The sequence below is a fragment of the Sorex fumeus genome, unplaced genomic scaffold (genome assembly GCF_029834395.1).
Source record: "Sorex fumeus unplaced genomic scaffold, SorFum_2.1 ptg000051l, whole genome shotgun sequence".
Taxonomy (NCBI): Eukaryota; Metazoa; Chordata; class Mammalia; order Eulipotyphla; family Soricidae; genus Sorex; species Sorex fumeus.
Window position 1 is genome coordinate 3,219,710 of NW_026606108.1, and position 12,553 is coordinate 3,232,262.

Sequence of the window (12,553 nt, forward strand, 5' to 3'; positions counted from 1 at the left end):
CATTTGATTTGATTTACATTTTCCTACTGTTAAGCTCTAAAGAGTGTCTGTTTTAGTGTCTGACCATCCACATGCTTTGGGTGAAATACCTACTTAGATTCTCTTTAAGGGTTTAATAGAGTTGTCTTTGCTGCTGAATTTTAAGTTAATATTTGGGGCTATAGGAGAAGAGGAACTACAGCAAGATAGCACTGTAGCACTGTCCTCCCATTGTTCATTGATTTGCTCGAGTGGGCCCAGTAACTTCTTCATTGTTTGGCATATCAAATATGTCATGGGTAGCTTGCCAGGCTTGCCATGTAGGCGAGATACTCGGTAGCTTGCTGGGCTCTGAGAGGGGCAGAGGAATTGAACCCGGGTCTGCCAGGTCGGCCTTGTGCAAGACAAATGCCCTACCATTGCCTGCATGGCAAAGCCTGGCAAGCTACCCGTGACATGTTCGATATGCCAAACACAGTAACAAGTCTCACAATGGAGACATTACTGAGCCCGCCTTAGCAAATCGATGAACGGGAGGACAGGACAGGATATATTTGGGGCATTAGTTTCTTGTTGGATATGTGGGTTTTTTTCTGTTCTTCTAAATTTTTTTTGGATAAGGGGTTTTTAAGTATCTTCTCCCAGTTAGTTGCCTTTCTGTTTTGGCGATGATTTAAGTGTATTTTATGGTTTCAGGTCTTATATTTGGGTCTTTTGACTTTGAGTATATTTCTGTGTGTTGTGTATGATAGTGGTTGTTCATTCTTTTTGTGCTTTTGTCCTGTTTTCTAGCACTGCTTCTATCCTTTTTCCCCCCCATGAACTGAATTTGGTTCAGGCCACAAATCTAATCTCAGGGAGGTAGGAGCATATTTCACTTCACTATGTAAATGGGATTTTATGGGTAAGACAGGTCCTACTGTCAATAGCTTACAACTAGCAGCACTGACAGGGACATATAGATGGCTAGAATAGAATACATATGGTATAAGTTAGTAAGTTTAGTGTAGAAATCAAGATTATTTTATAATAGCATATAGTAAGGTTCAAAGAGTACAGCATTACTTATAGAAGATTTCGAAGACCCCCAGTGAGCCTTTGAAAGGTTTTGTTTTGTTTTTTAAACAGGCCCAATAGCAGATGAGAGATGGAGGATAGCAAAAGATAGAAAGTATTTTTAAGTGTCCTAAGGAACAAAATATTTGGGGGTGGGGTGGGGAGGAGAATCAAAACTCAAACTTTTAAATGGCCAGCTTAACTGTTTTGGGCAGCTGGACTGATTGTCTTACCACTACTTTTCTATTATCTGTTTCTGATAAATCACTCTCAATTTATGTCATATCATAAAAGAATGTCTTTTCTCCAGATTATCAGAATTCTACATATTCTATTTTTCTTTCTCTGCTCACTGCGGTTATACTCTGGGTTTTACTCTGGATTTTGAGTTTTGTTTTTGCCCAGACCTGTCACCTTCAGTGCTCGGTATTCATTCATGAAACTGTTTTCAGGTGTTCTCAGATCTTTAGGAAGTAGGGAAGTGTGCAGACACAGCAGCAGCCATCTCTATATGGCAGTGGTAGCTGAAATTTTCACAGAAATATCGCTCCATGTTCCCCAGCCACAGAGCAGGGGTTTGTCTTGCACCTGGATACCAACAATTAAAGAAAATGAAGTTGCTTTTGTAGTAAAATTAGGGGGACTAAAATTTCTTTTAAAAAGCTTATCCAGTTTATATGAAAAGGATTGAGTGAGGTATTTTATATTTTAGGTTAAAAATCTGTAAGTGCGCGATTTTTAGAATTCACCAGTGCCTCAAAAGTTTGGTGAAATATGATACATTTCTGTTTTATATTTTGGGATTCAAAAATGCATGTTTCAATATGATTAGAATAATGGCAGGTTACTACAGGAAGTTTGGGTATGTGCCACTTGCATATTATTGTGATAGGTGCTAAATAACTATTTTGGGGAAAGGACTTAAAAGTATGATTCATAAAATTTTAGAAGCGTTAAGTGTGCTATGAGAAGAGAATAGTATGCATAAGGAAAGGGGTAGGTTTAACCGATAGGCTGTGTCGAAGCTTACATTAGTGAAGCTTGGACTATTCAGTCAGCTTCTGTGTTGACTGTCAATCCTTATGACAAACCTGAAATAGATGCTACTATTATTTTAATATACTATTTTGCTGTTATATAATATTATTATCTGATTATTACACAATTTACTGTTATATGTTACGCATATTGTTTCCTATGAGGAAACTGAGGCCCAGAGAAGTTCAGTTTAATAATAGGCCTGGGATTTCTCATCTTTAATGAGCCAACAGGAACTTGAGTCTGAGCTGCTTCTGGAGTCTCTGTTTTGGCCTTAAGGAGAGGGATTGTAAGACGATTGGACCTACTGATTTTCAGAATGCACACAACTTTTTAATAAAGGAATAGCTTCAGTACAGTTGAAATTACTTCAGCTTTTGGGGCAGGAGGCAGGGAGATAGCTCAGGAGTCAGTCCTGTGGTCACCACCCCCCCCCCCCCCCCCCCACCAGTACTGTAAGACTCCTCCCTGCCCCAATAAGTGCTGAGTGTAGCCCTGAAAACCACAGAGTACTGCCAGGGTGACCTTGGTGATGCTCAAGTTGTTGGGTTCAAGTTGTTGGGTCCGTGGCCCAAGCACTGAAATGGCTGTCCTCGTTGACCAAGTATCGCCTGGCATGGCCAGTCCCCAGCTTCCCCTCCGCTTTGGAGGCAATGCTCCCCCATGTGTGACCTGAAGGCCCTTCCCCCCACCCAAAAAAAAAATCAAAATGGAACCACTTCTTGATTTTTATGTATGCTAGTTGTAAAGTTAGACTTGTTTGGATCTTTTAAATCCACGCACACTGTTAAATCTTATGAGAACCCAAGAGAGAAACGACTGTCACCACATTTTTTATTTCAGTAGCTTCCTATGACCTCAGGAAAGTTTTTTGATCATCAGGAGATTGAATAGTGTGGATCCATGTATATGCTATTTCTCCCCCACCCCCCACCCTTTCTATCCCTGGGCTCCACATTTTATGGATTCAGCCAACTATTAACGGGTCAGCATTCCTAACCCACCACTTTGTGATCAGAAAATTTGTGAAAATGAATTATTTCTTCCAGGCATTAAAGTCATTTGTTAGAAATCTAAATTCATAGACTGTACATATAGGTATGGGTTAAGAACTGATGTTTCAACCCTTTTATTAGGTTTTCTGATACCTTGCTATTTTATGTTGGGTTCTAGGTACACGTCCGCTTATTTGTCACTTTGGTGGGAGAATTTGGACTACACCTATTAGTGCTCAGAGTTTACTCCAGTCTCTGTGCTCTGGGGTTACTCCTGGTGGTCCTGAGGATTGGTATATATGGTGCCAGGGATCAGACCTGGGTTAGCTAGGCAAACACCTTAGCCTCTGTACTGTCTCCTCATCCCATTTGTTGTCACTTTGATGGTGTGAATTATTCAGAACCTTATTTCATCCTAATTTTCTCACATAATGCCCTTGGATATGCCGTTTGGTAGGGAAGTCATCAAGTAAAAAATTGCAGTGTGAACCTCGAACAATATAGGTTTAATCGAGTAATGTATTTCCATGTGTTCGTGACTTTTTTCCTCCTTTTCTATTCCTGGACTCCACATTTCATAGATTCTGCTGTTAATGGGTCAGCACTGTTCACTCCACCCTATTGAAGGTCAGCTGCAGTTGCACATCTGAAAACTGGCATTTCAGAAGTATGACTTTGCCACTGCTATGGTATGATTAGGATGCTGGATAAATTTCACCCCTGATAATCAGGAAAGTTCAGCTGATGCCAAGTAAGGGAGATGAGAAGACTGGATTGAGAGGAGAAAATGTTTTCTCTCACAAGCAATTGAGTGGCTTTATGGCTAAGAAAGTAGAATATACTCTTACAAAGTATCCAAGAGGTTAACCTATATAAATACAGAAAAAATGGTGCTCTGTGTGTGTGTGTGGGGGGGGAGTGCCGGGGAACAGACAGACGGACAGATAGACAATGGGAGTATTTGACTTCATTGAAAATCCTATACCTATTAGTTCTACTTAAAAACTATTGTCATAGTGGTTGGGGTCTTAATCCATACGCTAAATACTGGTTTACTATACATTGGTGAAGGGACAGTATTGGAACATTGTGTGATTGGAATCCAATCATGAACAGTTTTGTAACTATATCATGGTGATTCAATAAATATTGGTTTACTCATGTATATTTAAAGCACAAAGTTCTGTATAGTGAAACTAAAATAAAATGGGTACTGAGTAGGAAGTTATTGAATCTGGGTTTTGGTTCTAGTTTCAATAAATTTCAGAATCTTGGTCAAGTTAATTGATCACTCTAAGGTTGCTGCTTCTTTATTTATATTTTTTAATTTTTTAATTCATGCTATAGCATTGGCACTAATTAAGGTAGCGTTGTGAGACTCCAGCAAGATCCTGTTGACCGGGTACTTTGTATACTGCTCCATTAAAGTCAAGGGATCAGTGACACATCTTCTCAAGTGAAGGAAGAAAAAAGTGTGCTGGAAAACAGGTCCCTAAAGGCATTTCTGTAATAATTAGTCTTGATGAATGTTGCATTGACACCTAATTCAAAGCTTTGAAGATTATTTTTTGAACGGTGAATTGAAGTGTTCTAACTAAAGATTTGTTTAATTTATTAGAGTTATTAAACCTACGCTCAGATCAAGTTAGCAGCTATAGACTGGTGTGACAACCTGTTTTTAATCAGTGACTCAAAGCTGTGATCACCCTGATGTCACCGAATGGCCACAGCTTGTAAAAGGTAATTTTGACCGTTATTTTACAGCCTTTAAAAGGCTGTTGTTATCAAGTAAAATACGTGCTGTGAAATGAAAAAAATGTGTAGTTGTCATGAATACTGCTGAGAACCGTGGACCTAGGAGCTGACCTACTTGTCCTTTTAATCTTCTTCCTAATATTTGCTTTATTTCTCAGACCAGACCTATATATGAGTACACAGGAAGTATTTCTCAAAAATCCCAAGTTCTTAAATACTATATTGTAAAAATAGGAAAAGCATCTACATGTGCATCTAAAGTATGCCTTTTACATGGTAAATTTTTAACTAAACCCTTCTGAAGTATGTACAACCTGCAGGAGCTAGTAAACTTTTTATGATGGGTAGTGGCTTGCAGGCTGGAGAAACTGCATTCAGTGTTGTCCTTTTGAGTTTCCTAGCTCATGACTGTAGTATTCAGACTAAAGGATGTTTGTACTCAAAATTTTCTGGGGTTCAAGTCAGGACCTAAAATTGAGACCCCTTTTCATGGAATTTAAAATTGTTCTAAAATTTCTTATTTCAGTATTAAAATTTTCTTCTGATTTGTTATTCTGACAAACTCTAGGTTAACCTTTCAGTAGCTCCCCCATATTGCCCCCCTGCCCTTCAATTAAATTTGGTAAAATTCTGAGAATTTAATGGATTCTTATTTCTCAGTTCTTGGCAGTAAAGAATAAAGAAACTTATTTAGGCACTGCTCCCACCCAAAACTGGGTGTTCAATATTTTGTAATTAGAAGTTCTGAGTGTTTGAATCCTAATTTCAGGTAATTTTACGTAAATTATTTAGAATATTAGAGAAGTTGCTCATTTTAGTGTATAACTGAAATAATGAGCATTTTTATAATATTTGGTCGCATTTTGATACTCTTTTTAGGAAACACATTGAAAAGGGGGCATGTAGCTTCCATTTGATACATTTAACTTGAATCTTGCTTGTGGCTTATCTTTTGCAGTAGCATTTTTATTTTCTTGCCATTATATCTTCATTGCTCCCCCATACTTCTCGGTTAATTTTTCTGCCAATATTTTGAAAGCTTATAATCTGCCTCTTTTTGCTCAGTGACAGCAGGTTTACCTTTTTTTGTTTTTTGCATCCTGCTCTGACTCCTAGATGCAGCATGGCATGGGGTGCTGGGGATTGCATTTGGCAACCAAGTCAGCTCTACGTGGGGCTGTCACCAGTTTCCTGCTCTTCTTCATGTCTGAGAGAGAGACTTGAGGAAGCACTTGTGGGCTTCCCCACGGGGCCCTGGAAGCAGCTGTGTCGTAGTGGTGGCTCACTTGCTCCTTTGGGGGAGAGGCAGAGTGAAGTTGCTGCTTGTGTCTCACTGCCAACTTGCTGCCACCTCCACTCGACCTAATTCTTAGTTCTCATGCTTCTGCAAGTGAGCATGGAAGTGCATCTCTGAGAAGATTCTGAGGACTAAAATGTTCCCACATCCCATTTTTGTCCCAATGAAATGCAGTAAGGGATAATATCACATATCTGAGGAAATGAGTTTTTGAAGCTAAGATACATGGAAAGTACTTTTTAGTTTTTTTCTGGTGGCTCTTAAGCCTCTTAAAAATATTTTGTGTATTTTGAGAACACCATATTATTTTAAACACTTTACATTGCGTTGTAAAGTGCTAAAGTGAATAGAGTTAATTTATACAAATAAATATGGTAATAGAAATTAATTGTTTCAACATCAGGTATAGGCAACATTGATTCAAACCTCAAAGTGAAAAGTCTTCTTAGTGTTTAGAATTTAAGTACTTATACACAAGATAGTTATAGTATATTACAAAATAATAGAAAACAATCTGGCAGTTATTTATGACTGAAGTAACTTCACAGATTCTCCACAGCAAAATTTCATTATCTCCAGAATGGTCTATTTTGACAGGTAGTACATCCAGTACATCTTATTGCTAGTGTATTTTCATGGAAAAATGAATTTCATTGTCCAACCAAGATAATCATGATCAAAAGGTAAATCAGGCTTAAATTCACAAAGGCTATTATGCTGGTTTGAATTACCTAGAGTGTAGGTTTGCAGATTCATACATGCAGGATCTAGATCATCAATATTTCAGGCATTTTAGGCCGAGTGGTCTCTGTCATAGTTCTTCAGCTCTGCTCTGTAATATGAAGGCAGTCAAAGAAAGCACGTGACTACATTTATGTGGCTGTGCTCCTGGAAAGCTGTGACTTCACCAGGTCTCGGCACTTGTCCCAGGCGAGTTTGCTGGCCCAAGGTTGGGACTCTGAGCACTTTTGACATTTTGAATAGCCAATATTTGACTAGAACATTTCATAGTGGTATGATTTTGTTGTAAATGTTTGGTTTTGTGAATAATTTTGATTTATTATGCTAGTTTGTATGTTTGTATCTTTTATTTTTTAATTGGCCTCCAGAGGTCCAAGAGCCACTCCCAGAGGTACTCTGCCAACAAAGGCTTGAGGAAGTGGTGCTGGGAATTGAACCCCCCTACCTCCTGTCCTATCTTTTCTACCCACAACTGTTCCCTCCTTTTTTAAAAAAAGTTTTTTGAGTTATACCCAATAATGCTTGGGCTCTGCACTCTGGAACTATTCCTGGCATGCTCAGAGGACTATATGGGATGCTGAGGATTCAACCTGGGTCGGCTGCATGCAAGGCAAGCGCCCTCTTCGCTGTACTATTACTCCAGCCCCACCAGTTTGCATTTGTTAAAGGAAAAGTAGACACCAAGGGCTGGGGGGGGTGGACCAAATAAAAGAACATGTGTGAGGCCCTGAGTTCTGTTGCAAGTCCCACCTGTCCCTCTCTCCCTTCCCCTCCACCACCATTTGGCCACTTGGTGAATTTCTGGTGGGCCTGAGCACAACCACGCTTGGTGGTCTTGAGCACCTGAGTCAGGACCAAACCTTGGGGCTGATGGTAACAGGAAAGTGCATTTCCATTTCAGGCTTCCCCAAACCTCCCTCCTTAACCCCAAGCATCATGGGGTATAGCCTCTTTCAGTTAGGTCAGCCCTTATCCTTAGTGTGTTGTCTGCAGTTTGATCTGATGACTTTTTTGGGGGGGGATGGGGGGTTGGGGCCACACCTGGCAGTGCTCTCACTCCTGGTATTACTTGGTGGTACTTGAGGGACACAGGCTAGCTGTGTGCTAGTAAGCATCCTACCCGCTATACTGTCTCTCTAGCCCTAACCCTTTTATTTTTAAAGTGTGAAAATCTTCAGTTCTTTTAAATTTATCTCCTAAATGTTTGTTTACTTCTGTAACGTGGGATATTTTTCTGACTTTCCTCAATTGCATTTTACAGATCACCAGGAGAACCTCAGTCTGACGACATTGAAGCTAGCCGAATGTAAGTGGAAATTTTTTGAGGGTGTGGTGGCTTTGCTGTGTGGGATTTTTATGCTAACATCCTTAACCTGCCTTGTACCCTTTATCCCTTTCCTCCAGCGACTACCAGTTTGTATCTGTGATTGAGTTTGTTGGTTTGGATTTGACATTTCACATGTAAGCTTGAGAGATAGTATTTGTCTTTCTCTGATTTCATATAGCATAATTCCATCAATGTACATCCATTGTGTCACAAATTATGAACTGCATTCTTATTTATGACGTGTGTGTGTGTGTGTGTGTATGAGAGAGAGAGAGAAAGAGAGAGAGAGAGAGAGAGAGAGTCTGTGTCTCACTTTTTAAAAATTTATTCCTCTGTTCTGGACACTTAGATCATTTCCATATCTTGGCTATTATAAATAATGCTTCAGTGATTGTGGGGTTGCATATATGTCTTCAAATAAGTGTCTTCATTTTCTGTGGGTAAGTACCCAGAAGTGGAAATGCTGGGTAATAAAGTAGTGGAAGTTTTAATTTTTGAAGTACTTTCCATGCAGTTTTCCTCGTGACATTGCTCAGAAGTTTCCTTTTTCATATCTTTGTCAACACTTGTTATTTCTTTTCTGATAAGTCTAGTAAGTCTGAGGTGGTAACATCTGTGATTTTGATTACATTTCCCTGATTATTGATATGTATGTGGGCCATCTTTTCGTTTGTTGGCCATCTTTGGGAAGCTGTCTTTGGAAGAATATCCTGTGACCCTGCACATTTCAAATTACATTACTTGCTTTTTTGCTATTCAGTTGTGAAAGTTCTTTATAACTTGGGTATTGCCACTTACCAGATAAATGATGTGCAGTTCTTCTGTTCAATAGATAAAATCTCCATGTGGGATTTTTTTTTTTAGTTAGTGTTTGGGCCACACCTAGTAGTACTCAGGGCTTAATCCTTACTCTGTTCAGGAATCACTCCTGGTGGTGCTCAGGGGACTATTTGCGGTGCTGGAGATTGAACCGGGTTGGCTGCATGTAAGGCTAGTGCCCTACCCACTGTACTACCTCTCTAGCCCCATAATCTGCATGTATTTTGAGATTTTCTAGTGCTCAGTACTGGTGATTTCTCATTAGCTTTATAAGACTTGAAGGTAGATGTTATATGGGTTCTGCCCTTGTATTATGTCCAGTCAGGTTTTATCCCCATGACATGTGTTCTGTCTTGGTGAGTGCGTCCTGTGAGTCTGAACAGGATGTTTGATTCAGCTCCTGTTGAATGAAAAAGTAATTCACATGTTCATTATGTGCTGTTGTTTGATTTTGCTTGTAGAGTTCAGCTGTGTCCTTAGTGACATTTTGCTTCTTGATCTGCACATTTTTGACAAAGGGTGTTAAAGTCTCCAGTTAGTGGATTCATTTGTTTTTCTTGTTCTGTGACTTTTTGCCTCATGCAGTTTCACTTTCTTTTTTTTTTTTCCACACATTAAGACTGGTAAAGTCTTCTTGGAGAATTAACCCACTTACCATGGTTACAAACACCCTTTTTAACCCTGGTAATACATAATTTGCTCTTTTGAAACTCATGCTATTATTGTATTTGTTTGATTATTGTTAGCATTGTAGGTATATTATATTTTTACTTTCAATCTGTATGTCATCAGATTTGAAGTATAGACAACATATAATTGTCTTTTTTTTTTTTTTTTTTTTTTTTTTTTTTTTGCTTTTTGGGTCACACCTGGCAATGCACAGGGGTTACTCCTGGCTCTGCACTTAGGAGTCACTCCTGGTGGTGCTCAGGGGGACCATATGGGATGCTGGGAATCAAACCTGGGTCGGCCACATGCAAGGCAAATGCCTTACCCGCTGTGCTATCTCTCCAGCCGCAATTGTGTCTTTTTGTTACTGGTTTTTAAAGAGGAAAATGTTACATTCAGCATTTGCCCAACTTTATATGGTGGTATATGTTGACTTTATGAAATAGCTCTTGATTCTGGATTACTTATGAAGTATAATCTTGCTTATAGAAATAGTATCTTAATACTGCATTTTCAGAACACTTTAAAGCCCAGTCAGCATTTTTCCCCAAGAATATGGAAGGTTCTCCTTAAATCTGATTCAGTTTTATAAAGCAAAGTTCCATTTAAAAAATTTTATTATCTATATGGTGCATTCTTACATGCTTTTTGATCTTGATAAGTTCAGTGATAGAATATAAAAAACAAAACTTTATTTGTAAGCTAGACATTTTAAAGAAAATCCTTCAAGTGACAGGAAAGCAGTTTTTACTACACAAGCACTATTGCCCTAATGGGATGGCCAGGCCAGGCAAAAATAACTAAAGAACAACTTGTTATTTAGTCTTTGAGTGATTATTCTGGATTTATTACAAATTGAAAAATTTTAAATGCATTTTATTTTCTTCTGTAAAAATTCAGATAAGTATAGTTAAACAGATCTTGAAAGGACCATCGCTCTGGCTATCAGTCTTCTTTTTTTCTTTATTTTCTTTTTAATATTTATTTACTTATTTTGAGGTTGGGGGCACACTTGGTTATGCCCAAGGATTACTCCTGGCTCTGTACTTCAGAAATGAATCCTGGAAGGGCCAGGGACATCTTGGTATGGTGGGGCTCAAACCCCAGCCTGCTGCATACAAGGCAAGCATCCTACCTGCTGTGCTATCATTCTGACCCCTGACCATCTGTCTCTTAACTGCTTCATTTAGTTCATTAATGTTTCACTGCATCGTCTTTTTTTCTACCTTTTTTTCTTGTTGATAGCCTAGCGGTAGGGCATTTGCCTTGCCTGCGGCTGACCTGACCAACCCGGGTTCAGTTGCTCTGCCCTTCTCGGAGAGCCCTGCAAGCTACCGAGAGTATCTCGCCCACATGGCAAGGCCTGTCAAGCTACCGTGCTGTATTCCATATGCGAAACACAGTAACAAATCTTACAGTGGAGACTTTACTGGGCCCGCTGGAGCAAATCAGTGAACAACGGGAGGACAGTGCTACCTGTGCATTTAGGATGATTTTGTTTTCTCTCTATTGTTAGCTTTTAAATTACCCTTCTTGGGCTGGAGAGATAGCACAGGGGTAGGACGTTTGCTTTGCACGTGGCTGGCCCAGGTACGATTCCCAGCATCCCATATGATCCCCTGAACACCCCAGGAGTAACTCCTGAGTGCAGAGCCAGGAGTAACCCCTGTGCATCACCGGGTGTGACCCAAAAAGCAAAAAAAAAAAAAACAACAAAAAAACCAATAAAAAACCTTTTAAAAGTTTTGTGGTTGTCCTATACTTTGCTGTATGCTTTTATATTTAGTCTTGGTCCATTTTCAAATAGCACTGTCTAACTTGGGATTGTAAATACTTAAAAATGAAGCAAAATCTTAATTTCTACTTGATCTCACATCTGTATAAGCCTTACACAAGCACATTAAATGGACACCTAAATATCCATAATGTAGTTGTTGGTATTACTGTTTTGAAGTGACTTAGCTGTTAGATCAGTGAGAAAGATAAAAGTTTATTTTGCCTTTATTTGGTGATTTTTTTTTTTTTGGTAGAGTCAGATTTCTGATCTGAACTGTATTCCTTTTTTTCTTGAGAACTTTTAAGAGACATTTCTTTCAAGGCAGGTCTATGGACAGCAAATCAATCCCTTTTCTTACTACCCCAGAGTATTTTTGCCTTTATTTTTTGAAAGAATACTAACCCAGGGAACAAAACTCTAGGTTGGTGTCAGTTTTCTCTCAGTTCTTTCAGATGTTTCATTTGCTTTTTTGGTGTGATTTCTAGATGAGATGCAATTTTTGTAAGTAAGGTGCTTTTCATCTCCTGACTTTAGAATTAATTTTTGTGGTTGCTTGTTGCTGTAGTCATGTTGGTGTAGGGGCCCTTGGGGACTGTTGCTCTTTCTTGTCAGTGGTGCTAGTGTTCAAACCTCACATATGCAAAGCCACAGGTCTTCTAGTTTAGGGAATTGTAAAAATGCAGTTATCTGTAGATTTGTAATCAATGTGATTTCTCTTTGGCATGTATCCTTCCTAGATACCTGGTACTAATTTGGGGATATTTTCAGTAATTGTTTTGCATCGTCTATTCTCAGTTAGTTCTTGTATTTTTGTGTGTATATTGTGCTTTGTCATTTCCCCCATATTTCTTGGATGTTTTTAAATTTTTTTAAAGTCTTCTTTGCTTTCTCTATGCATAGTATCTGTTGATTTTTCTTCATGTTCAGATGTGTTCTCCTCATTTGTGTCCAGTTGATCCCTTTCTCTGCTCATTGATCTTTAGTTCTTGCATGCTCTGCATTCTTTCTAGAGCACATAATTTCATGGTTTTCACAGAGTTCTTTTAAATTCCTGATGCGATAGTTCAAACTTCTTGCTAAGTTTTTTAATTTTACTTTGT

At 38.9% G+C, this 12,553-nt stretch overlaps 1 protein-coding gene across 2 annotated transcripts in view; it reads left to right on the forward strand.

The window, feature by feature from the left end:
* Window positions 1-12,553, forward strand: part of UBE3A (ubiquitin protein ligase E3A) — a 72,350-nt gene that overhangs the window by 13,126 nt on the left and 46,671 nt on the right. Inside the window, exons 2-3 of one of the 2 annotated variants that reach the window (XM_056124831.1) lie at window positions 4,687-4,808; window positions 8,123-8,167. In XM_056124831.1, the coding sequence (XP_055980806.1) occupies window positions 4,789-4,808; window positions 8,123-8,167 (65 nt within the window). In that variant the 5' untranslated portion in view covers window positions 4,687-4,788. The remainder of the gene's footprint in view (window positions 1-4,686; window positions 4,809-8,122; window positions 8,168-12,553) is intronic. The other variant, XM_056124832.1, reaches the window with a different exon arrangement.